The 27,386-nt window shown below is 42.5% G+C and overlaps 1 protein-coding gene across 2 annotated transcripts in view; it reads left to right on the top strand.

Annotated features, from left to right (window-relative positions):
• pard3aa (par-3 family cell polarity regulator alpha, a) overlaps positions 1-27,386 on the top strand; it is a 281,887-nt gene that overhangs the window by 162,640 nt on the left and 91,861 nt on the right. The window contains exons 15-19 of one of the 2 annotated variants that reach the window (XM_076290387.1): positions 3,420-3,606; positions 14,074-14,225; positions 15,440-15,484; positions 21,352-21,594; positions 25,675-25,921. In XM_076290387.1, coding sequence (XP_076146502.1) covers positions 3,420-3,606; positions 14,074-14,225; positions 15,440-15,484; positions 21,352-21,594; positions 25,675-25,921 — 874 coding nt within the window. The remainder of the gene's footprint in view (positions 1-3,419; positions 3,607-14,073; positions 14,226-15,439; positions 15,485-21,351; positions 21,595-25,674; positions 25,922-27,386) is intronic. The other variant, XM_076290388.1, reaches the window with a different exon arrangement.

Here is a 27,386-nt window from a genome sequence, read left to right on the forward strand (position 1 = left end):
CTAACTACATTTAGCCTGATGTCCCAGGCTATATGGATTCACTAATGATTCTTCAACTGATCAATAATGTGTCAGGCTGAGCAGACAGCCGTTGAGATCCCCGCAACAGAGAGAGGCAGATAGAGTGGCAGAGCTGGATGTTGAGAAAGATTGAGAGGGGAGAGGAATACGAATAGCCTAACGGTGTGACCTCTCACCCTCCAGTGAATGATTTTGGGGCTGAACGCTGGCTCTCTCCTCGGTGATGGACGTCTCCAGGAGACCCTTATGTTCAGGCAGCTCATCTTTCTTCATCTCGGAGACCCCTGATCTTAATCCATCTCCTGTTAGTGCCGTTGAGTGGCAGGGTCCTGGAATGCTCTGTAGTGATAGGGTGGCCTGGTGCAGTGTGGGATAGTGAATGGACTGACCCAAAGTGGATCAGGTGAAGCCAGGGAAGGCCCTATCGAGTTGCTATGTTAGATTTCCCAGGAAAGTCATTCACTTCAACTGTATTTAGAGTGAATGAGCAATAAATAAAACAATGTATCATATTATATAAGAAGTATGTTACATTTATGGAGATCAAATCCAAGTATGCTAATTTCACTACATTTTTATAGTGCCTTTGAGACTACTCAAAATACTTTATCATTTTATGCTACCCATCGACTAGGCTGCCTCGCAATGCACTGCCATGACTTGGACTGTTTACTGCCATGATGTGTGGCATTGAGTATTTATTAAATATGTATGATATATTATTGCCCTTGATTTGATCTATTCTAGAAATTGTGTAAGAAGTTGCATTGTGCTCAAACTGTCTGTTTTATCTGCCCTTTATATTATATTTGGATAATCTGAATCTGGCCTAATTCTGCTGTGAATGATGTACCTCTCTCTCTCTCTCTCTCTCTCTCTCTCTCTTTCTCACTTTCTTGCTAGTGCTTTAAGTCCAGCCACTGACAGGGAAATAGGTCTCGACAAGTGGCAGAGGAAGTGTCAGACAGATTTGTCAGCCTCTAGCTAGCACTGGGCGGGAAGTGAGGGAGGCCTCCTGTAGCGTAATTTCTCTTCAGGAACGCAGCACGCTAAACTCAGTCCCAATCAGCCCTCGCTGTGAGCCGTTCAGGTGCATTATGGCTTTATTCTCCCCAGTTGCCACATATTAGCTCCCCTAGCACTTTAGCAGGCTGAGTGTCGACTCACCACGACACACCACGCACTGCAATGCATAAAACACCTCCATATCATCTGAGTAATACTTTCTGTCGGGCTTAACTTTTTCACTTTGTCTCTCTTGAAAATATGTCTAGACAGTAGCAGATGGTTTCACTCCTACTAAAGCACTTTCTATCATAACCATATCTAACAAGCAATAGCCAGGACTTTTAATCGTATTCATCAGCTAACTTACCGGCTACATGAAGTGAATTAGGCTTTAAGCCTCAATTTCCCTGCCTCATTATTCCAACTCATGATGAGTGATGTGATCACATGCTAATTATATCCCTCACCTTTCTAAAGCTCCTGAGTTGTCACTGCTCTATCTGTCCTTTTTGCCATTTAGCGTGAGTGGGCAGAGAGCTGCCACATACCACTCACCTTAGTCACTGGGCTAAGCACTCATCTTCAGAGGGCCCAGGAGCAAAATCTCTTTAAATCAGTTTAAAAGTGAATCACAGGTGAGCATAGAGACAATTGGTGGCTAACGTTAGAGCATAGACAGTTGAGCCTTTGTTTTCTCTTTTTATATCCGTTTTGCCTCTTCTAAAACAACATTACTGGAAAGTAATTCAACTAAAATTCAATTCTCATGTGGGTTGGCTAGTAATTGTAAGCATTTTGAATAATAGTATTTGTGTTTAATGTGCCTTTGCATTTCAACCCACCCCCCACCACCTTTATTCTTTAGATAGGTTTTGGTAGTATGGGTTGTGTGTCTGTAGTATCAGTTGCCTGACTTTAGTGTGGGTTTCAGCACAGGATTTTGTCGGGGATCCCATATATTTCCATTCTAGTCATGTCTGCAGCCTTATTCTTTGATGGCATGATGCAACGTATTGGCAACTGCTGCAGTGGTGCTGATGAGAATGGGGATGACAGGGGGAGTTATGCCTGTAGCTAGTCTCACACACTTAGCTTTTGATAGATGGCCCTGAAAGCATAACTTGAGTGCCTTCAACACCATTGTCTGTGGAAAAAAAAATCCCCACTGATGGCGCAGCAGGGAGAAATAATAGGATAAGATGAAGGGTGACATTCATTTTGTTTTCTACATTAAAAGTTCATTGATGAAAGAGTGAGCAATGCAGATCATATTTTTCTCATGAGCAAGTTGAGTCAAATGTCTGACTTAACCAAGTAACTTGGAAGGATCTTTCCAGCTGTTTTTTGTCACTTTTAGATTAATTTCTCTATTTTTTTTTTGTGCATCTCCCACTCTGACACTGATGGTCACACCCTGATAAATCCCCAGCCGTAAACCATGTCCAATCAGTTAACGAGTCGCATTGACCTAAGGGCTGTGAAATGCTGCACTGATCTGTTTGAGTGGTGGATGGGTAGTCTCAGTACCTGCTGTGCTAATTCCTTCTCCAATCTGATTAGCTGCTGCTCGCAGGACACACAGACTTCCTATCTAGTTGTGTATAACAAAGGTTATTTAATTACCGTCTTTCTCCCTCTCTGTTCTCTCTTCCTGAACCTGTTTAGAAGTGTTTGTGCGCCCGTGTGTGGGAGTGGGTGGTGTGACGTGGCTCGATAGCACTGCTTACCGTTACCATAGTAACAGTTCAGGGCCTAAACAACAGTAAATATACAGTAGATGTATGGAATGGAAAAGGCATAGAAAAAAAAAATCCATCACTCAACTCCGTTCTATCTCTCTATTGCCCTCTTAATCAACATAACTTTAGGCACTCATTTGTGCCTGTCATTAAAACAGCAGGTATCACAAACTTGCAAACAAATATTTAACACACCAGAGCGTTAAGTCTTAATTTATTTCTATTAAAAACATTTGTCATTCGTTGAGGTGCATTGAGATGAAATACACTTTGAGTTATTGCTGGGAGACAGCCAGGGTAAATATTGTTCCCTCTGGTAGCAATTACATGCGATTGCTCTTAAGCTGTTAAATTTGCAAAATGACTCTGTGATAATGGAAATGAATGAACTCAGCACTGTTCATTCCAAGGTGAGTTTTTCCCAAACAAATCCATTATTTTAATGGTAAGCACATGCATTTGACTTCAACTATTTTAGAAGTTGTGTTTTTCTTTGGTGTGTGTGTGCATGTGTGTGTGTGGGTATGTGTCTGTCTGTGACCAATACTCCTGCCAGCTCAATAGGTATGTTCTGTTTTGGTAATGTGTTCTGTGTATGCAGTGTAATTGTGTTTTCTCTTGGTTGAGTCTCTGTCTCTTATATCCACTCAGGTAAATACCAGCTATCCCCCACTGTCAACATGCCCCAGGATGATACAGTAATCATAGAAGATGATAGGCCACCTGTCCTGCCCGCCCGCCTGTCTGACCAATCATCTTCCAGCTCCCACGATGATATGGGTTTCGCTTTGGAACCACCACCACCCTGGGTGCAAGACATCCCAATACCGAATGAAAGGTACGTTTTTTTTTACATCTCATAAGTATTTTTTACACTGAGCTATTTGTACTTCACAGTCAGGGGAGTGAATCATTCCAGCAGTGAACAGAAATGACTTTGTGAAAGACAATCGGAGACAACTTTTAATCTAAATATTTGTGTGTGTGTGTGTGTCTGAATGTGAGAAGGCACATGTGGGATGTACCAGTCCTCTAACCTTTGCAGTTGATTTGACCTTGCTATGAAGATTTACCATGAATCCCTCCTGTGTGTAACCTGTACATAAGTATTTCAAAATAGGCTCCCAGGCCAAGGCTTCTTTCTTTCTCGGTCTGAGAACCACTTTGTCTGCATGGCAGCCACCAGTAGAATCCATAATCCAGTTTAAACACATGACCCTGCGTCCCAGTGCGAGGATTTATGTCTTGAGAACTATGTGTGCATATTTAAGTGAGTGGCTGGCAGAGTGTTTGTGTCTGTATGTGTGTGTGTGTGCGTGTGTTTTACTTTGAGTTAGACAGCTGTCAAGCAGCATGATAGAAAACATGAGCACACACCAGCTTGCATGTTTTTTTTTCCTTTTTAAATGTCCACATTAATGTGGTTAAAAAGTGATATTTGTTCGTGTGTACGTGTGTGTGTGTGTGTGTGTGTGTGTGTGTGTGTGTGTGTGTGTGTGTGCCTGCGTGTGTGTGTGTTTAATATTGCATGTGTACTTTGAGGTAAGTGGAAGAGAGGGAAACAGAAATGCTCCCTGGAGGTTTTGGGAGGGGGACTCTCTTCACTCCCCCTTAAGTCTTTGAAGTGAGCCCCGCTTTTAAACCACATTGTGAAACAGGAAGGCTAATGTTGTACACACAAGACCACAAGCATGCTAACGGTAAGGTTTCACGCCGAGGCATGCTCGTGGTTACGGCATGTAGATGAAGCCATGGGAATGTTATGTAGAAAACCACAGACAACTAACTTTAAAACCCTTTATAACCCTTGCAATGTACGCATGGGCTTCTTGCCGTATAGCTATGGCAGGGTTTTATTTGAAACAGTGGCATGGGCCAACGTTTTGAAGAAATGACCTGATTACAGCTATAATATATGTTTTATTTTGGTTTGAAATGTGCTTACAAAAGCATATTTTACAATGGATGGATGTTATGAGCTGTACTGAATAGGCTAAGAGGTGTGAAACAGGGGGCACATGTTCAGACTGTGGGAAATTTCTGAATCAGTGAAACTCCGAAAGAAACTATTTTGGGCAAACGGCATGGCACCAGAGATGCTTTGAATATACATTATGAATGCACAATGGTACATCCTGTTTTTTTTGCTTCAAGGGTGTTACTTGTAAGTCTGTAGTATAATCAGTTTGCTAAGACTATTAGATACGGCTCCTAACAGTGTTAAACAATTGATAGCATAGTGATTTCTTTGTGGACCAATGGTGGATTTTTATGTTTTAAGTATTGTCCTCCTGAAACAGCGCCCATTTCTGTGCTGTTTTGTGTATTTTCTCTCTTTCCTATAAAGTGAATAGATGGTAGACGTTCCTTGTGTTCTATAATGAATGAGTGGTTTTCTTTCTCTGCTCATTGTACGTGTGATGTCAAAGGTTTGTCATCATGGATTAAGGCCATAGCGCATGCCATCACATGCTCCTCCCCATTGGTCTTCAGTTCCTGTCAGTGTGTCTGTCTCCCTCATCCCCCCTCCCCCTTCTCTCTCTCTCTCTCTCTCTCTCTCTCTCACACGCTCACACACACACACACACAGTCATTCACACATACACGCACACACACACACACACACACAAATGCACACCCTGAGCAGAAGTCACACTGCCTTGGGTTATTCTGAATTATTCATGTCTAAGAAGTCTAACGTACATGGCACAGTCTGAAGGCATTTCTGTCTTTTTCTTAGATTTTTTCCTGCTCCCTCTGTTTCTCTCTCTACCATAGACACGAACCAGCATATGAACATGCATATGCTTTTTGTTTGTGTTACGTTTGCATCTCATTCTGGCAGCGAATGGCAAAGTGCATTCATATGATGCACACGTTCACCTTCAGGAAGGCCAACAGATGTATGCAGAAAGTACTGGAGAGAGTATTGGCAACACACACACACACACACGCACACACACACACACACACACACACACAGACACACACACACACACACACACACACACACACACACAGACACACACACACACACACACACACACACACAGACACACACACACACACACACACACACACACACACACAGACACACACACACAGACACACACACACACACACAGACACACACACACAGACACACACACACACACACACACAGACAGGGAGAGAGAGAAAGAGAGCATAAAACAAAAACAACTACTCCGGTCACACTTACTGCTTATTTTCTAAGTCCCCATGTCACTGAAACACATGCTGACATTCTGTACGTGGACACCTAAGGTCCTGATAATGGCCTGGCCAGTACTGGACGGGGTGGGTTGTTGGGGCTTCACCACAGTGGCATTGTTATTGGGTAATTAAGTGCAGACCTCCAGCCTGGGCATGTAATAAGTGCATATGTATGGGTGGGGGAGAGGAAGCCTCTTTCCTCGCCCCTGCTCTCCCAGTATGGACGTCTGTGCAGCCGAGCGAGCCGTGCTACAGCTCACCCACTGAGTCCCATTTCGGGGTAATTGCGTGGTGTATTACCACCCCCCCTTGCATTGCATATCTTACAGCCTCTGTCTCTCCACCTCTTTCTCTCTCTCTCTCTCTCACACTCTCTGTTTTTCTCTCTTTCTCTCTCTCTCTCTGTCATTCTATATGTGTCTTTCTATCTGACTGAGAGAGTCTCATACTTACCCACTGTCTCTCTCGTGCTCCTCCTTTCTGTTTATGGTCATGTTTCTACCTTTTTTCTCGTCATCTCTCTCTCCCTCCCCCCTCTTCCACACTGTCCCTCCCTGTCTCCTCATCATCACTGGGATGTCTCCTGCATATTAGCACATTATCTCAGATGGCAAGATAAATGGTTGTTGTGCAGGCAGGGGCTCACAGCTCACACAAGACCCATTAATAAGTTGACCTACTTTTTTTCTGAGGAGCAAGCCATTTACCTTTTTGTATGTGTGCAATTGTGTACGTGTGTGTGTGTGTGTGTGTATGAATGTGGTGGTACAGTATGTGCTGTATGTGTGTTGAAAGCGCCATTATTTTTTATTGAAGAACTGCATCATCTCCTCTACTACTATGGTAGAGGTATATGCAAACTCACATTTCAAAAACACTCCTATAGAAACACACACACACATATATGTATGTGTGTATATATATATATATATATATATATATAGCACATGCTTATACTGCATATATGCATATACAAAGTTGGACATTGATTGGACTGTATATACAGTGTAAACCCTAGCTCACATCCTTTAGTCAAGAACTGAAACCTTTGGTATTCCACCCTCTGCAACTCTGCCTCATGCCTGAAACGAGCTGAACAATTTATAGTCTGCCATCAGATGGCATCCAGTAGCCATTGCTAATGGAGATTTACCGAACGGCTCCTGTCTGATTAAATATTAAACTGAACAGAGACTGACCCTCATGGTGGAATGCCTACTGTGTCAAGGAAGGAATGCACCCAGTTAATGGACTACAGATAAATTAGATTTATTTGCTTCCAAAGGAAGAAGGGAGACATGGAGATGTGAACGGCATCTTGGAGGACTTAATAAATAATAAGTTGCATTGAGAAAGCATCTGCCATTAAGTCTACCCTGCCAGGGACACTGACGGGCCTGTTCTCACGCTGCAATGACAGCTCAAGTGAACTCTCTCTCTCCTCTTGCTACCCCCCTCCCCCAACACCTCTCAACCCACCACTCTGCTTCTCAGAGGGCTGTGTCCAGAGTGATGGATGTTTGTTATTTGCCTGCAGATTATCCCCAGCGCTCCCTGATTGCGCTAACCGAAAGAGCTGTTTTGTGGTGGCCTCTGCAGAAGGTTGGTCGTGAGGGGAGGAGAGTGTGTGAGTGAGCAGAGCAGAATTGGGTGTGCATCACCTACAGCGTGCAGAAGCCTGTATTTGTGTTTTCTCCCCTATGTTCTTTTTCTTTTTATACATTTTGTACATTACCGGTATTCATATTTTGTGTTTTTCAAGACTGGTCATGTAGATATAAAGCAGACTACTGTTACAGGCTACTAGTAATATGTTGTTGATGAGGGGGGAAAGGTTGAAGATTAAATTCATTTGAAATGTAATTAATCAAATTGAAGAGAGAATGCATCGTTCTCAGAGATGGCAGAAAGTGTTGTGGTAGACACTTAATGGTGATGACCGTGGTGGGTGAGAGGAGAGGGGGGTGAGAGGAGAGGGGGAGGGTGGGGGGGGGGCATGAGAGGCTGAGAAATGAAAGACTTTCAGCAGGTAGCGATGGCCACACAGCAGGACTGATAAATGGCAGGATGACTGGTTTGCTCTGGTGAGCATCACTCCTGCCCAGCTGTGTGTGCACTGAGCAGATGAGACAGCTTTGGCAGGTGACCTCAGTGCTCGTCCAGTGCCTGAGGACGACCAGCCTGGGAACCAACCGCTCTATGAACATTCCCAGGTGGATCTCCCTCAGCATAGACATCACTTAATTTCAAAAATAGTAGAGAGGTTTATGAGCAGATGAGTAGATTTTCATTTGTGCTTCAATTAACTGAATTTAATACATTGTTAAACGTTTATTTAGTGTCCACTCTTGCTGTTTCAAAGTCATTGTTCAGGCAGTTAATTTATATTGATTATCAGCAGCAACATACAGGCGTACATGCATTCACCACCCCACCCTTATCCCTACTGTTAATCTTTATATGCTAGCATTGGAGCCAGTATCCTGCAGAGAAACACACTTGAAATGCTTCAACTTCACACACAGACTTTTGATGGCTATTCTGTACTTATTTTTTCATTTATTTATTTGACAGACTTTTGATAGCTGTTCTGTACTTATTTTCCCTTTCTTTCTTTCTTTCTTTCTTTCCTTCTTTCCTTCTTTCTTGCTTTCTTTCTTTCTATCTCTATACTTCTCTATCTTTTTCCCTCTCTTTATCTTTGCCCTTTAAGGAAATGTTTGCACATAAATGCTGCTTTGCCTTCTGCAAATTCCATGAAACCACAGTGTGATATGTTTTGGTGTTTCTTTGATGTGCACCTTTCTGTCGTTGTGGTCTGTGCACAAATTTGTTTGGCAGCCGTTACGTGTCCTCTTTGCATGTCATAGGTGTTCCTTTTTCTTCATCCTTGTTTGTGTGTTGTTGTTCTCTTTCCCTTTTGCTGTTGTTTGTTTTATCTAGTCCTCCTGTCAGAAGAATTTGTTTCCCCAGTCATTTGCTTATTATCTCTCTCCATGTTCTTCATTTGTCTTTAATCTCCCTCTTCCCTTACACCAGTACGTATCACCTCCCACCACAACAAGAAAGACCTGTATCCTACCCCCACCATCTCCTCTCCATGTGCCGCTGTGTGCTAGATCACAGATATAATTTTATCTTAGAGAGATAGAGAGAAAGAGAGATGGAGAGAGTGAGAGAAAGACTGAAAGAGAAAGAGAGGGTGGGGGCTGCTACCCTCAGATGTGCCCCTGTGTAAATTAGTGAATTAAGGGAGGGTGAGGAAGAGGAGGGAAGAGGAGGAAGACTGCAGCCACCCTCTGTGTGTTGGAGAGCTGAGCTGGGCGCCGAGCTCAGGCCCCTTTGATCTGTCGGGTAGCGGGCTATCTTTGAAGGGCTAATCACCTCCCCCCCTTTGAACACTGAGCAGAAGACAAGAAGCAGAGCACCCAGCTCCACTGAGACAGGCAGAAAAAGCAAGCGAGGGAGAGTCAGAGTATGTCTGTGTATGGGCGTGTGTGAAGGGAAGATGGAGGTGAAGGTTGAAGCACCAGAATGTCATTTTAATATTCTGCAGGGGGGAACATGGGTGTCTGAGGGAGGATGTCTAGTTATGAGTCTGGGGAGAGGCAAAGAGAGTAAGTGCAAAAGCAATGATTTTTTTTCAAATGATGTCAGTTCATCCTCTCCACCAGTAGGGGAGCAGTAGAAGCCAGGTGGAAAGTTTCTGCTGAACTGAACCCTAAGTGACTGTAGCGTTACCTGCTGAAGAGGGGCCAGTTTGGCTCAGGTGTCACTACTTATGAATTTCATCACCATGAGACAGAATGTGTGACTAATACCTTTCAGTCCCTGTGATGTGTCATCCATTTTTCATTGGCGGTTTTGGGCCAGTTAAAGATTGTTTGTCTAAAGGAGATAAACACACACACACACACACACACACAGTCCACACATTCATACACACAAGGCTGCTCAAATAAACTGCAACAAAAAAGTTCACTAAGCATCATAATATTCCTTACAGCACCATTAGCATAATCTCTGCCAATGTAAATACCCGCTCCTCTGTGTGTGTGTGTGTGTGTGTGTGTGTGTGTGTGTGAACACATTAATTATACTGTGACTCTTCCTTTAATGCTAATAGCTCCCCATTGGATATGAATATTAAAACAACACAGTGGTGTGCCGATGTTACAGGGTGTTGAACACAGCGCTGCTTCCGCTCTGTGTGTGTCTGCATGACTGTGTGTTTGTGTATGGGAGGGTTCACTAAGCCCAGCTGTTCTCCACAAACCATCCCCATCCCCCATTGCTTGCTTCAGGTGAGTCTCAGTGAGCTTTACGCCAGCAGCCACACGCTACTCACACAAATGTGACAATGTGCACTCACATGCCTAGATGCATTCATACAAAGACAAAGATACAGGATGCATGCACTCTAAACATTTACATTAATTGCAATAGTTTGGAGATGTGTAATTTAGACTTCAGTGTAAATTCAGTGGCTCGTCTCACCAGATGCATTTCACTTTGTCAGAGAAGGGATGGCAGGGGGGGCAGAGTAAGTGGCAGGAAAGAGTGAGAGTAAGTTAATTTAATAGCATGAAGGACAAAGGTAAGAGAGAATGAAGAGAACACAAGGACAGAGATGAAGAGAGACATCTGATCAGAGGGAGATGACAGCCCAAAAATGGACAATGACAAAAGGGGGAATCAGAGAGAGAAAGAGAGGGAGAGAGAGAGACAGAGAAAGAGAGGGAGAGAGAGACAGAGAAAGAGAGGGAGAGAGAGACAGAGAAAGAGAGGGAGAGAGAGACAGAGAAAGAGAGGGAGAAAGAGACAGAGAAAGAGAGGGGGAGAGAGAGACAGAGAAAGAGAGGGAGAGAGAGACAGAGAAAGAGCGGGAGAGACTCCAAGGACACAGCCGTATCCACACTCCTTAGTGAAGGGGCTCTCTCGGTGGGTATGACGCACACATAAATCACTCAGCTGTCAGGCTGGATGGTGCCACTGCCTGTGTGAATGAGCATTCAACGAGACACGGCAAAACCCAGCGTGATTCAATCACACGGCAGGCCAACCGGCCTAGTCTCCACTCCGCAACCATCAGCTTAAGCAAACAGCTATAGGAAAATCAAGCTGTCCAAAAGCCAGAGCCTGTGTTTATACCTAGTGAAATAACATAGCATTTCTATGTAGACTTGTTGTGCAGTAAGGCTGTAACAGGAGATGCCCCATTCCATATACATGCAGTTTAAAGAAAACATGTTCTGTATCTCTGTTCCAGTGCCATATCCACTAGCAAGTGTGGATACTTGCAGAAGGGAAGCAAGGATATAATATGGAGTCTTCCTTAGCATCACTGCCAATCAGAATTTCACAGAAGGGGTTAATGGCTGCTGCAATCACAAAGCTGTTCAAACAAACGTACAGCTGTGATTGTGTGTTGTATTCATATGTTGAATGTGCACAGAACAATGGAAATTAATTTCACACACATGTAATGTAAGCTGAACTGTAACACATGATGTAAGGTTGTTACAGGAGAAGCCACATTCCATATACATGCAGTTTTGTCATTGCTTCTACAGTAGAATTATTTATTTTTTTTCCGATCCTGGCATGGAGGAGACAACCTGCCATGTGTCTTTGTTGACAGGGATCAGGCAGCTTTGTTGGCACTGAACATATCTCGTCTTCCTCTTCCTGGGAAGCTTTCAGTGGGACTGTCCCTCCCTGGAGAGACTCCCCAGAGAAGACAAAAAAACCATCAACCCCCAATACACACACACACACACACACACACACACACACACACACACACACACACACAGACACACACACACACACACAGACACACACACACACACACACACACACACACACACACACAGTGAATGTCTAGGGCTCACCTTCGGTTTTCTTCCCGCTGAATATCACAAAAGTTACCATTCAAGGCATCCATCAAAACCCGGAAAGGAATAGAAGTTACAATAAAAAGGAGCCAAGAGCCAGTTCTTTGAACGGGGGAAAAGCCTTGTCCTGTCTTGATAACACTCATTGGTAATGGGATTGCAAGCTGGAAGGAGGGAGCGATGGATCGACCGTAAGGCGATGGAGTTGGAGCACAAGGCTTTTAGTGAGCAATGCTCAGGAGGAGCGAGTGTGTGCAGTTTTACATGCTGTTAAGCACCCATGATAAATAGGGATATGGATTTGCAGAGTATAAGGAGTCTCTTCTAGCACTTGGCAGTACTGGTTAATTTTGGATATGGAAGAAAGTAACAATGGAGTTGTAAAATGATATAAATGAATGCACAGCTAAAACTTACTGTCACTCCTACATTAATTAATATGTATTTATTTATTTGCAATTAACCCACTAATACATCTGTATGATTTTATTTATTCATTTGCTTACTTGCTTACTTTTGTATTGTATTTCTGTGGCTCTCATTTGGATTTAACTGTATACAGAGGCTACTCGCAGCAGTACAATAGAATTCCTCTTCCTCTCATACAGTACACACACACATTCTCACCACTGACATTTTTTTAAAGAGGAGAAAAGGGAAACAAATCATTGGTGAATAACTTCATATGTATCAAAAAGCCTCTCAATCCACCCCCTCCCTCTGGCAAATGGCACACTGTTAAGAGGCCTTCACCAGGAGACCTATGGGGTAACATGAAAATCATATCAAATACCGCCTTTTGGTTGCCACTGGCACAGTAGCTCGTACACTAAGGAGGTTTCGTGAGTGATGTGAAATGTAGGGCAAAGCAAAGGAGAAAACCATGAAGTGTCTGCCCCACTGACAGTGTATCGGTGTGTCTGATTTGATTGAAGACATTCAGTAGATTTTGTTTGGCCTGTAGTTGGAAAATATTTTTTGTCGAACTCTTGTCACACACTCCTTCCCTTACACAGAGTTACTTTAATAAGCTACGTTCCTCTTAGGAGTTTGTGTTGGGCTTGCAGTTCTGGCTTTTTATGGTAGTATATTAAACATCCCGTGTCAACTGTTACTTTTGGATAAGAATGATAATCAGATTGTTAAACAGATCCAGTGTATAATTGCTGGTAAAGTCAATACATAGTTTATTGTATAATATTATACTGGATTGGTATGAGAAACAAATCCTTTCTGAAGCTGTGCTGTGTGTTACAGCCTGCTGCTCAACCCCTCCCCTCAGCTTCCTCTCAGCCCAGCAGAATTCCAGACTGCTCTGGGGACATGGCGAAGGACCCCAGAGCATGCTGGGAAATGCATGAACAGACTGTAGTCAGGCTAAGAGAGGGCTTCCCATCAGTTAAAAAGCTTCTACGCAGTCAGAAATAAGAAAATTCTCTACTGGCTCCTCTTCTCTTCACTTGAATTTCAGACTCAATGCTGTTCTGCTGGTTTGCTTACATAAAGATGTTTCGGTAACACTTTACAGTATCGACATAAGAGTGATATGACACTGTCAAGAACATATGACACTGTCATGACACATGAACCCTAACCCTAATCATAACCTCTAACCCTAATCCTAACCCTACTTGTTATGATACTGTATCCAACAGTATGACCTATTTTCTCCACATTTCTGTACGTGTTCCTCTGTGTGGCCAGTTATGGTGGTGTATGTCTGTCATCCATTCTGTGTATGTGACTGTGTGCATGAAGTCCATTGGTATCAAACCTAATCAATATCTCATTCATGCATCTTGACACAAATTGATATTTCCCCCTTCGCTGTCTGGTTAATTGTCATGTCCCTCTGTCTGGCATGCAAATGCTGTTGCCGTGAGGCTGTTGCCCCCCCCCCCATTTCTCCTCCCAGCTTTTCAATTACGATGCAGACATAGATAGGGCACGGGAGAGGGGGAGAGGAGGTGGACAAAGTATTCTGCAGCGGACCGACCAAACATTTGCATGTCATTCTGTGTGGGTTGGGCTGGGCATCCCACCTATGAGGCTGACTGAGCAGGCAGTCTACTGACTCTCTGTGTAGTTATGTGTATAAACGTATGTCATGCAGGACATCTGCACAAGATTATCTACACTTCCTCACTCCCCTCTCTCTGTTTTTCCCCCCCTAGTTCTCTCAGTCCTGACGCAGACCCTGACCTCCACTTCCAGCGGGAGGGTTTTGGCCGCCAGAGCATGTCTGAGAAGCGTACCAAACAGTTTGGGGATGCTGCTGCCCAACTAGAAATCATCAAGACTCGGAAGTCGAAGAGTATGGACCTGGGTAAGGCTGCTTTGACAAGGCAGCAGGCTCCTGAGAGAACACAAGCCATGTTCCCCTCCATCTTGTCCCAGTCTTCCCTAACCTTGTCTCCTGACGTTGTGTGCTTACCTTGCAAAGGATAAGAACCGTGCTGTAATCTCCGTCAAACAGACTTCCAATGCCAGTGTGGAATGAGAGAGGGGGGTGTTATCTCTCTCATTCATTGTTTCCCTTATTTTGTTTCTCTTAGTTCTGGGTTTCTACCTAAGAGAAAAAGGACATAATGTTAGACTAAGGTTGAATAAGTGTAAGGACCACCTTGATCAACATACACAGACACACAGACATGTCCTACATAAATATTCAACATGGCCCCTAGCCATGCACACATTTATTTTATCTGATGAAATTAGGATTCTATTAAAACAAAATACTGTGATCCCTTTGAACATGAAGTTAGGATTCAAAAGTAGAACAGACATTGAATACTGGTTCCACTTCTCCGACATGTCTTAACTGTGTGCTGAACTCATACTGTGGCTTTTAAAATAATAGCTTATGATTACCCTCATATTTAAGGAGTATTATGACTAGAAACACACCGTGAGACAGTCCATCATTAAGAGAAATGCTTGATAGTTGTCACTGTCAAGGAGTTTTAGGAGTGCACCCAGGCATGACTGCATGTCAAAACTCCACAACATACTTACACTGGTACACCAACGCACACCTTAACACCTTCACCTGGACTCTTGTAATTCAACAGGTGTTTCACTGGTTTTCCTGATTTCCCTCTCAGTCTTGTCTCAGTCTTTGTCTACTCATGAAGTTGCAAAGATAACAATAAAAGCAGGGGAATTTGGATTTTTTTTATCACTTTTAAATCATTGTTTCAGATTTGATATTTTAAAATGTCAGATAAGACTGAAAGGGAAGGGAAATGGTAAAGATTTGCACTGTGGATGACTTTCATAACACTTTACAGCGCCTTAATTCAGGACTGCAACAACTGAGAGATGCATGTTGTTTCAAATCTCCGAAACTCTCTTGGCAAGCTCTTCCATACCCTCTCACTATATCTGCATGTTACTTGTTTGATTGTAAGACAAGTGCTCAGTAATGAATGCAGTTCCTGAATTAATTGTCCTTCCTGGAATGCTTATGGATGGGTAACTGATTGGTGGAATGATGGAATGCGGGCACTAACCAATCACAATTGTTTGCCTCTTTAACAGTAGCTGACGAGATTAACCCCAATTCCTGCACTGAGAGACTGGAAGGTAAGCAATCGGTCAGGGACACACACTTCACAGCACAACACGACTGGACCACCGCTATGGAACTTTCTTCAAGTTGCCTTTCCACTGAAACACAGTTGAAGAATCTTAAATCAAAACTGAGTGAGAGAGAGAGATGAAAGCTATTTGGTCAAAAGGTCATGTTTCACGCAACATCAGGCCGTGACAGAACTGTGCAGGGCTTCAGCCTTCCGAACGTTATTTCAATTCCCCTTTCACAGAAGTCATTGAGATGGAGTGGATGGATGTATTAAACTCTTTAGAAGCACTCAGTGAAATGCCATCACTGGAGCATTTTTAAAACCTTTCCACTCGTCTGTTTGAATATCACCTCTTATTTCTACAGAGATGGGTGCCATTTCAAACCTTGGCCAAGTGTGTCATCAGTATGTGTAATGTGTAAAAGGCCAGATTTCTGCTATTTAATCCAGCAAAGTTCACAGTCATGGGTTGTGGCTGATGTAATTTAAGGTCCTCTCGTAGATTACCCTGCTTGTGTTGACCGCTGTTGATCTTTGAACTCTTAACTTCAAGACTTCTCCGAATTGAAGCCTTACCACAACTGTTCAGAGGCCTTAGAGATTTTTACCTCATTAGCTGTATCTGAAGGGCATTCGTAGAGAGAATATTTAGGAAGCAATTTGTGGTAATTGCTGTTGTATGAATGATTATTCATTTTCTACCACATTTTCCCCTCATCTGTCAGACTGAGTGGCATGGTGTTTAATAGGGGTTTTGGGAGGACATGGCACATGACTTGTTCTTTTGAAAATATGACTGAAGAAAGCAGTAATTACGCTCAGTAGGCAGACAGATTGTGTGTGAATGTTTGTATAATAGGGGTGCGAACGGATAGTCGAATAAACCAGTTAACCGTTCGACATATGCTACATGAATGTTAACATCCCTATTCCCAACACCCTGCCTATTTCCGGTCTGGGACAACTCTGTTAAAACAAATGCAAGCACAACTGAAGACAGAAGATGGACAGATTAGCCGCTCACATGTAGCACTAATCTTAATTTGGAAGTGACTGGCAGTGGGCAGGCCTTGCTGTTGGCGGAGATGGTAGGCCAGTGCGTTTACGCCCTATGGGCACAGCCTCTGGCAGACATATATAAAAGACTCACACCCTTGTAAACCCAGTAAGTGTCCTCCGCTCAGGGTGAGCGAGATGATTAGAACGAAAGATAAAATAGCCTGACGAGAGGGGAATACGCATGGAAGGGAGCTGCAGGAAAGCCACAGTGGAGCTGTCAGCCTCTCAGAGATGAGGAGCAGTCTGAAGGGGCCAAGCCTCAAAGCAAAGCCTCATGGGTAGACGAGTGTGTGAAGCTGGGAGAGGGACTCTTCGTGTTTGAGGGGAAAACAGAGAAGATTGCAGACCCCTGCTGAAAGTGTAAGCCCTAGGGCTAATGGTGTAGAAAAAAGGTTTCATTCTGCACTTTATTGAATTGGACTCCTGAGAGCTGTACTTAGGAGCTGTGGAAAACATTCCATTCCATTAGTTAGAACCTGAAATTAGCTCAGTATACATGCAGTGTGGTGTAAAAGTGGCCAATGCAAACCACAAACAAGCTTGGCTATTAACCGCCGCTAAAATAATGAAACAAATATCTCTCTGCTGCACAGCCACTAAAAGAGTGTTGGGGTGATATACCAAATAGTAACCAGAAAGCGCTGGTTAGAGGTGATGAGAAGGTAGGTGCAGACATCCCTCTTGCCAGTAATGATACATCTTGGACAGCTGTGGACTCTCAGTCAACTCTCAGGCTCCTGCACTTATCACTGGAGGCCTAAAGAGAGCAGGCTCCCCTTGGCCACTCTGGAACTATTTATAGCCTAATCACCCTTTTAACGCCATGCTGAAACCTTGTGCGCACTGAATAAATGATGTGTAATTGGGCCTCTGTCCAGGAGCACAAATACCCTTGCATACACTCCCAAGAAGCACAGTTGTGAGCGATGTTGGTGAACGCAGTGCCGTAGCTCTGCTAATTGCAGTATAGTGGCAGTTTCCATACTGTAATATCCACTCCCTTTGATTTATTCATGAGATTTGTTTTACACCTACCTTTACAGTCTAATGAGAATCACTCTTTTCCATTATAATTGTTTGCTTGCCTTTGGTTTCTTGCTGATTAAAGAGATAGAGCACATTCATCTTGGCTCAAGTAGCAGGTGTATGGCAACCTAAGGACTTCATGCCCTCCCAGATGAATGTCTGGGTTTAGTAACTGTGCTGTGCAAAACTGGTGTATGTGTGGAGTGCACCTGTAGCTGTTCTTTTTTCTTTTTCTTTTTTTTCTTTAAATAAGGACACAGCCATAAACAGGCGTTCAGCTCACATGCTATAATAGTAGCAACATAGGTAGTGACTGGAATACCAAATCAGCCCCAACTGGTGATACAAATTCAGAAAATTCCAACCACAGCAGATGTCATCTTTCCTTCAAACTGTTGTGCATCAGTCTTGGATTTTTCTCAGAATCCCACTGCGTTTGACATCCATAGCATCCCTGGTGCATGTTTGTGTTTTCTAGATTTCCATAAGCTTCAGAAAGCGTCACATGTACACGCTACTGGATTGAGTCAGCTCTGCAGGCTTTAGGGAGTTATATATTTTCTGAATCGGTTGGTCTTGAATTGCCATTGAAATTATATTTTAAGGCCGGTCATCGCATGTCTTTCATGGAGCAGGTCCATGAGGTCTCCTCATGGTTAATTGCATTAGAAGTTTTCTTTTCTTCAAATGTCCTTAGGTAGTCCAATTACAGTGTAGAAGAAAAAATATTTGAGAGTTACACAAATGAATCTACTATCAAAGATGTTCAGCTCCACATTTCGGTCAGAAAATTACAGGCCTATTTATAGCTCATTCAATGGATGTTGCAATGGAAAATGGTCCAATTGAAGTGTGTAGCTTGTGGAGACCTTCATAGGAGTGGCAACATATAAGTGGATGTCCTACTCCACAAACAAACCCCTCTCTTGTACTCAATGGTCCTGTGCTCACTGGTTCAGACTGTTAACATTGTCAGCTGTGCTACAGCTCACTAACCCAGGAAACGACTGATAAACGTCTGCATAAAGAAACTATGTGGAATTCTGTAGGCTTCTGTAGGCCCTTGCATTGACTTGCGTTGTGTTTAATTCCGCAGCCACAAGTGAAACAGTGGGATATGACGAGAGAGCCGGCATGGCACTAGGAGTTATTGACACTGCTTCAAAACAGTTGTTTCTTTACATTTGCTGCTATTTCTAGGTTGTTTTTGGGATGTTGTAAACTTAAAAAATAAATCCCTGGATCCCTCTGTAACTTTCCAAGACACCTAGAGCAGTAGATTAGTGATTAGTATACAACTCTACTGCCCTTCGTTATGACCAGTTATTATTGGGTTATTATTGGGCTAACCCTATTATTATTGAATTATGGAATTCCAAGCTAATGAACCACCCAAAGAACCACCATAGCCCACTGCAGCTTTGATACAGAAGCGTTTTGTTTTGGCATCATCTGGGCTAATCACACTCATACATGTTGCAGGATTGCTTAGTTAAAGGATCAAGAGGAGATTAAAGGGGTGCAGTTGGCAAAGACAGCTCTCAGAAACCACTACTGCTTGTGAAGCAATGATAACAGCAGCAGCACAAGTTTGGATTACACCGGGAAATACTGGCAACTTGCCTCTTCATAATCACCCCAGTTCCAACCGTTCCCGTTCTTCAGAAATCACCTGTAATCACATCAGCCACACTTCTGTTGTTTCTTTCTCTAGCTCGGCCTGTTTCTCTCTCTCCTCCTCCTCCTCTGTATTTCCTAACTTCATCATACATACGCTGGCTGTCAGAAGGGGGCTATTCAGTAATAGAAGGAGGTAATAGATTTCTAATTGTTTTCTCTTGGTGATAGGGGTTTATTTTTTCAGCCTAATCTGTGTTTGGTTTTAAGTCTTTCCATCCAGAGTTCCGCTGTGTGCCTCACCGTTATGGCCCACGGTCCATTTAGTCCTCTGAAAACAAGTCAAGGCCGCCATAGATGGATGAGCATGAGCTCCACATGGTCAGGTCCACCTCATAAGAAGAACAGATGGAGAGAGAGAGAGAGAGAGAGAGAGAGAGAAAAAACAGAATAAGACAAATGAAAGACATGGACTAACAAAGAGAAATGAAAAATAGAATTGGGGAGAATGAGAGACATGTTGGGAGAAGGTGCTGGAGTTAAAGAGTAACAGTGCAAGAACAAGCTAAAAGAAGTGGGGGGAAAAGTTGTGTTTACACAGGGGCATAGCCATATGTGAAAATGGTGGAACCATGACAGAATGTCCCTATGGTGCTAAACTGCTAACTCTACCAGACATAAATATTTAATTTCAGAGGAGAAGTAGAGGATTTTCACAAGTAATTTTCAATTAACATCAATGGCTATCATCAGAAGAGACAACTGACATGGGAATATTATTAATACACCGTTTCATGTTTGCTTCTTGGTTGCATAATGGGGAAAATTTGAACTGCTCTTTTTTGAAGTGAAACAGAAGATATATGATTTAAGAGAACCACATCAATACTGACATCATACCACCTGTGCACTTTGAACAGAACATGGCATCCACAGGAGACAAAGTGAAATAAATTAAATGTGGGGCAAAGCCTGGTATCTACACTGCACCAGCCTGATTAGAGTCTGTTTACTACTAGCGCTGGTGTTAGCATTAGCTTTCCTGCTATGAAGGGTAATGACACAATCACTCTCTGACAAACAAACACAGTCGGCAGCCCTGTCTGCCCTCATGCCGAGGCCTCTGAATGGTGGCATTCTGTCAGTCCTACAATGTTTGTTTATGTATAATTTGCATGTTAATTACATTAGCCTGCATAAGGGGGATCCAATATGTCAAAAGGAAAAAAAGGTAGAAATGACTTGAACCAAGGACTACCTGTATATGCAGTATTGTTTTGTAGATACTGTAAAGATATTATTTCTTACTAACTTCCTTCATTGTTTGCTGTTGTCCTTCACTTACATACTCATACTAACATAATATGACAGCTTGCAGGGATACCTTTTTTTAAGATTTTGGTTTGTCATTACAGATCTTATTAGGATTATTTATCAAGTTAAATGTCTTTGTCACACAGGTATTTTCTTTGTCTTTGCATAAAAACATGTTTTAAAGACATCACTCGCTTAGACAGTCGGTTGTTATATGCAGTTGTGCTGATTTTTTTCTTTTATTTTCCACCTGGCTTTCCATCAGCATGTGGGTAATCACTGATCATTAATAACGTAACCAAGCTTAAATACTTCCTCATTTCACTGTCAGTGTACCATGCATTTCTTTTTATTGTTCCCCATCAGTTTTTCCTCCCATTTCTCTGTCAAAGACACACCTCAAACGCATACCTCCAACTCTGTTGCTCGATTTTCTGTACTTATGTGTATTTCCCTTTCTGGGTCTCTCTGTTTATATCTACCTTTATATTAATTGGTGTTTAGCAGGGCTCTTACAGTATTTGGTTTGGCCACTCAACATCTATTGACACTGTTTTGGTGTAGGCTTAGAGTGACTCCTGACCAACCTTATGAAAATAAGGCACACTCTGGTGCGCCACGGCACACAGTTTGGGAAACACTGACTTAAGATTACACATACTTAAGAATGATGTAGCGGTAAGAAGGCCTCAGGAAACCAGGCCCCAATATATAAGCATATGCCTATATATAGAATGCAGTATTCAGTAGGTCTTCCAATATACAGTGTTACCAGTTGAATAGAAGGTATTGACATATATCCCTAATGTCATCTCTTATATGATGATATGATATTCTTTTTTAACTCTTTAGGATCCCCAACGCGAGATGTTGGCCCATCTCTTGGTCTGAAGAAGTCCAGCTCCCTTGAAAGCCTCCAGACTGCAGTTGCTGAGGTCACCCTCAATGGAGACATCCCCTTTCACAGGCCACGCCCACGGATAATAAGGGGGAGGGGCTGTAATGAGAGCTTCCGTGCCGCCATTGACAAATCATATGATCGTCCAGGCATGACCACCAATGCTTCAGAGGAATATGACGAAGGCATGGAAACCTGTGAGTGCACAGATAACTATTCCAAAGCAGTCACACAGCACAAAGGTGTTAAATGCGCTTAAATTGAATTAGTGTGATTATAAGAGATCTATTGGAAACCTGATGCGCTTGGTCACTGTGCTTGCGCTGTGTTGCTACATAAATACATTACATTATATTATAGTTTGGAGCAGTTTTTTATGTCTCATTATGCTGCGGTACAAACTCTTTATTTATAAGTGAGAAAGAAAAAAAACATTATGTTCCAGTTCTTAATATAAAGCCTAGTCTACCCTACAGTTTTTCTATTTACTTTGAGATTGAGCTTGGTTGTTGGATGGGGCGATAGTTCCCCAGAGGAATTTGCAGTTCCATGAGCCGCCTGATCATCTGTATTTGGGTCAGGATTTCCTTTAAATAGAAAAAAAAGCAGTAAGGAAGTGACATGAGGGAATAAATGCTCAATCAGTCTTAACATTACTGCTATGCATAACAGAATCATTTTTCTGCCTGAATTTCTGGAGAGTTCTGGTAATGTTGATGTTTGCTTTGTGGATTTCTTTGCTTCCCGCTTGCCATACAAATTGGTTTTGGTTATTAATACTAACAGACTGTAAGCATTTTGTAATTACTTATAGTCCCCCGCCAGATCTGTGTGTCCTTGAAATCCGGTGAGCTATTAGTAAAAGAATAATGCATCTCTTCAGAGCTATAGCAATAATTTGTAAGATGTGAGGTTTTGTTTTTGCACAAATGCAGTTTAGGTGATGGCCAGAGCAATTGTCTAGTATTTGCCTGTATTGAATTGCCATGGTTGTCATCTTAGATACCCTAACATAGCAATAAAATGGTATCTCACAAAATGCAGCGCAAAACGTTTTTATATAAAGCAAAGCACATTTGAAAGTAGTGAGGGTCTCATTTGGATTGAGCATCACTCCACTTCAAGGCTCTGAGAGTACACAGAGGTTGGCATTCTATTACACGGCTCCAAAGACAAAGATGACATTCCCTTTGCAGGTAATAACACTGCCTCGCCACACACAATAATCACCCTTTTTCCCCTATTCTGAATAGATTCTGTTTAAAGAGATTTTAAAAATTACCCAAATCATTTTGTTCTCACAACCTCTGTCAGGGAAGCACTAAATATCGTGTTATCTATGGATGAGAAATGGAAATAGCAGCTGATTTCTCGGTAGAGGTATATTGCATCCTCTCCTCTCTGATATTCAAATAACTCTGTTTTTCAATTTAGATAAAAGAGCCAGAACGGGGCTGTCACTGAGGTTAATAGTCAAAGTTGACAGATAAGCTACACTCTCTTTTTTTCCAAATCCAACCCGAGACTTTTATTTACATAAAATGCGAATTTGGAATCACCCAGGGAAAATGTGTTGCGGCAAGATATCCTACTGAGTGAATGAATTCATCTGGTTTTTTCCCAGTGTTCTATATTTTAAATGGCTCACATCCGTATTATGGTCTCCTTTTCTTCTGTCCTTCTCGCCACCATTCCCAGACTCTTTAAATGAGCTTGCAGTTTTACCAATCTGGCACTAGTCAGGCTTATACACAGAGAGATGTATACCCCTGTCTATCAAACTAGAGAGATGTAAATGGCTTGATTGTGGTGTCAAAACATTGATTTATTTTCTGGGGGGAAAGCTGTGATCATTTTAATTAGCCTGATTCACCTAATTTTCAGGAAATACCCCAGTAACTCACGGTATATTCTGAAAAAAGCCTTACCTGATCCGTGCTGGCTTTTTGAATGATCTTTCACTTTGTATCTGTGCTATTCATGTGATTTCCAGTTGTGTTTTGTCATTTGTTTAGTGTTGTTTGTTTGTTTGTTTGTTTTTTTGTTGTCCTGCTGACCCCTCTCTTCCATACTGTATGGCTAATGAGTGGTGAGTCTTCAGTCAAACCTTTTACCTTCATGTTGTCTCTTCTTTGGGCTTGCAGCACTTTGTTTCCAGATTCATGTGTCTGTGTGTCTCTCTTTGTGAGTGTACGATCAAAGTGAATGTATGAGGAAGCAGTACAGTCAGATACACACATGTGCATTGTGCACGGGTACACACGCACACGTACGCACGCACGCACACACACACACACACACACACACACACACACACACACACACATAGTCAAATTCTCCCCAGGAGGATTCACGAGTCCCATCTCTGGCGAGTTATCTGAGACGGCATCATTAGGAGCTGCAGAAATTAGTGCTGTTGTCTAATCTTTGAGAAGAGGCTTTAATTGCCAGCTGCAGCTTTGTTGCGCTGATGGTCCGCCTTTGCACTTAGCGTGACGATAAGATGTCCAAGCAAAAAAAACAGATGAAAGTAGGTGGGATGCAGTACCAGAAGGTGAGAAAGAAGAGAGAGAGAGATGGGACAATTGAATAGATTTAGGCCATAAATGCGCATACAATTCCTGTCATATATGGTTCCACTGTGGGATTTCATTTCAGTAATTTCCCCTCTGAGATAGCCACCGAAAAGAATGTGCTGATAACTTGAAAGACAAGGCAGTGGAAGAAAACAAATCCCCTACTCATCTCTGAAATGAGAACCTTCTTCCCCTCCCTTCCCACAGTATTATTCTCCATTCCACAGTGAAAAAAATCCAACATGGCCTCCTTTTTTCATAAGTGCCTTTCTTCGTCTCATCAAAAAGCCTTCAGTGAGGAAGTAACATTGATGACATTAATAAACGCTAATCTCACAGACATCTACTGTACCTCCAATATCCATTAGGACCCACCATTACTGGAGGGGTTCTGCTTTCCAGGGCCTCTCCAATGTCTTCCACTCACTATTCTCTCCCCCCTAATTGTTCTCTAAGAATTGTAGATTAGTATTAAGTATTATTTCTACTTTTTTAGAGGCCTTCATTTATGCAATTTTATAACATATATTTATAATATATTTTTCTATATTTATGTCATAAAGTGCCATGCATCATATCATTTCAATAATATTTTATTACACAACATGCTTGATAAAGACCTTTTGAATTATGAACATGACAACACATTAAGTTAAACCACTCTTAATTCTGCATGTTAAAGTTAAACCTATACTAGGATCACTGGGGGAACTGTGTGATGCAATTAGTGATCAGGCTCTGATGAAACTGTCAGGAGACCCAGAACTCTTTCTTCAAAGCAAACATCCTCACAGCACAATGAATAAATCAAACAAGGATATTAACTCAGGACTCTTGTGTCCTCTTGCTCTCTCTCTCTCTCTCTCTCTCTCTCTCTCTCTCTCTCTCTCTCTATCTCTCTCATTCTCCCAGGCTCTCTCTCTGTTCTGCCTCTGTGACTCGAAATAGTTCAAAGAAATCTTCAAAGTCTTAAGGGAAAAGCTTAAAATATTTTCTGATCATGAATTGCATCACATGCAGCCAAAAACACTGCATAATAATTGAGTGTATAAGTAAATCATTCATCATTGCCAGAGCCTCAACTATGCTGTTTTAATAGACATGAAAGAAAGCATTCATTTAAAGTTCTCAGTTTTTCACCCTATGTGGTTGGGGATGTGACTGTTCTCAGCCACAGCCTGTGTTGCTGACACAGCAGCCTTGGGGCCTCAGAAGCATTCTGGATCCTGGATGGAGCTTGCCATTTTCTCCTGCTTGGAGCAGGTGATGACTAGGCAGGAGGAGTGATAGGCTCCTCTCTTTCCATCCCCTCCTTATGCTCTCTTGTCTCTGGACCCAGCCTTCTCTCTCATGAATCATGAGTGAAAGAGCTGTAAGCAAGGGCGTTTTTTTTCTCTGTCACATTATACCCACTCTTTCAGGATGTCTGTACTGTCTGCTCCCTTGTCTAGCATGAGATACCACGCAGGCTCTAGCAAGAGCCCTATGTAAAAACTCTGAGGCCATGATTATCATGAGAAAGGTGCTTTTGGAAGACTGGTCAGAATGACTGATCAGTACATCTTTTCTGTATTCATACCACTCCTAGTTGGCTGATTAATTCACTGTGAAAATTGTAAACTAAGCTTTTACACAGTGACTGTTTATTTGCTTTTTTCCTCTCTCTCTCCCTCTCTCTCTCTCTCTCTCTCTCACTTTCAGTGGAGGAAGACACAGAGGAGAGCTCCCGTTCTGGCCGTGACTCTGTCTCCACGGCAACTGACCTCACCATTGCACCTGGCTTTGGCACAGTTAACCCAGACTCTCGGCAGGTCAATGGAAGCCGTCCGAAAGAAGACAAGAAGAAAGAAAAAAGTGTTAAAGAGAAGAAGAAGCCAGACCGAGACAAGGAGAAGGACAAGAACAAAGCCAAGAAAGGGATGCTGAAGGGCTTGGGAGATATGTTCAGGTATGAATTCTCTCTCTCTCACTCTTTCACTGTCACTTTCTGTATATATGAATTCAGGAAGCATAAGACTCATTTAGGAGCTAATAGCTGACCTTCACCTTGAACCTCCTCTCTCTCTCTCTCTCTCTCTCTCTCTCTCTCTCTTTCTTTCTCTTTAACCTCTCTCTCTCTGTATCGCTGTCTCTTTCTCTCTCTTTCTCTGTCTCACTCTCTCACTGTTGCTTTCTGTATATATGAATTCAGGAAGCATAAGACTCATTTAGGAGCTAATGGAGCTCTCTCTCTCTTTCGCTCTCTCTTTCTCTTTAACCTCTCTCTGTATCGCTGTCTCTCCCTCTCTGCTCTCTCTCTCTCTCTCTCTCTCTCTCTCTCTCTCCACTGACTATTTTAATAAGGTAACATGTTTTATTCATATGATGTGGCTGGCCCCTTTCCACTTCTATCCTACCCCTAAAGCATACTGCACAAAACTTGGGTCTGTCTCTTTTTTCTTACCTGTTGCAGGATCAGGTAAGTTTGTTTTATTGTTTTTTTTTTCTGCTCAGGGTCAGTGCACTACCAGTCTTACTGGACATACAACATGAGGTCTGTGTATAACAAACAACAAGACCACTCAACCTGTACCATTGAAGACACAGCAGAGCCTAATGTGTTGGTCAAAATGTGCACTCTGTACAAGTGCAGGATGCCCTTTTGTATGAAAAGAGACTGCAACATCATGAGCATGTGTCCTAATGGAAGCCGATATTGAATCTGTATTTCTCTGTTGGCAATCATTTCTCTCACTCACTAAAAGCTATCTATGGGAGCATGCAGCTAGGCAACTGCCATGTGGAATGGCGCAGCTTGTCATACGTGCTTTGTTCTTCTCCGCTCTGTGGGGTTGAAGGAGGGCAGGGGAGTTCAGGTCTTTTCTCCCCAGGGGTCCGCACTAGCAGGGGGTCCAGCTGCGATTTTAAGGGCTTAGCTAGGGTTGGTGCCGTCAGGCTAATTAAACAGAAACCCCCATTAATTATTTTGATTTGGTGTTCATTTTGAATCCTGCATAAATTAGGCCACGTTTGTGTGACTCTTATCACATGCTAAGTTGTTTTGCTTTGGATTAGTGTAATGGGATTAGTAAGCGTATCGTGGCGCATGGCGCCATAATGAACAATAAAGATGACAAGTGTTTCCAGGTCATGTTTCAGAAACTCAGAGGCCGCTTATCTCTCTGCCATTTAGGGTTTTGATGGTGCTCCACACCCTACTGAGCGAAGGCAGCCTTAATAACATAACAACAAAATACCACGTACGTACACACAAATTAAGTGTTTACCTCTAATTAAGTCCACTGCCAGACTTACATACATACTTGCCAACAGGTGCTAACAGACATATTACAGGATACATACTCTACACACATGCAGTTATCCCATTTATATACACATATACAGTCATCCATTTGCATTCAAGCAGTTCTTTA

Source organism: Alosa pseudoharengus, unplaced genomic scaffold (assembly GCF_046254945.1).
Source record: "Alosa pseudoharengus isolate Yale_2024_CS ecotype anadromous, Long Island Sound unplaced genomic scaffold, YU_APseudo_1.1 YU_APseudo_1.1_scf_18, whole genome shotgun sequence".
Classification (NCBI taxonomy): Eukaryota; Metazoa; Chordata; class Actinopteri; order Clupeiformes; family Clupeidae; genus Alosa; species Alosa pseudoharengus.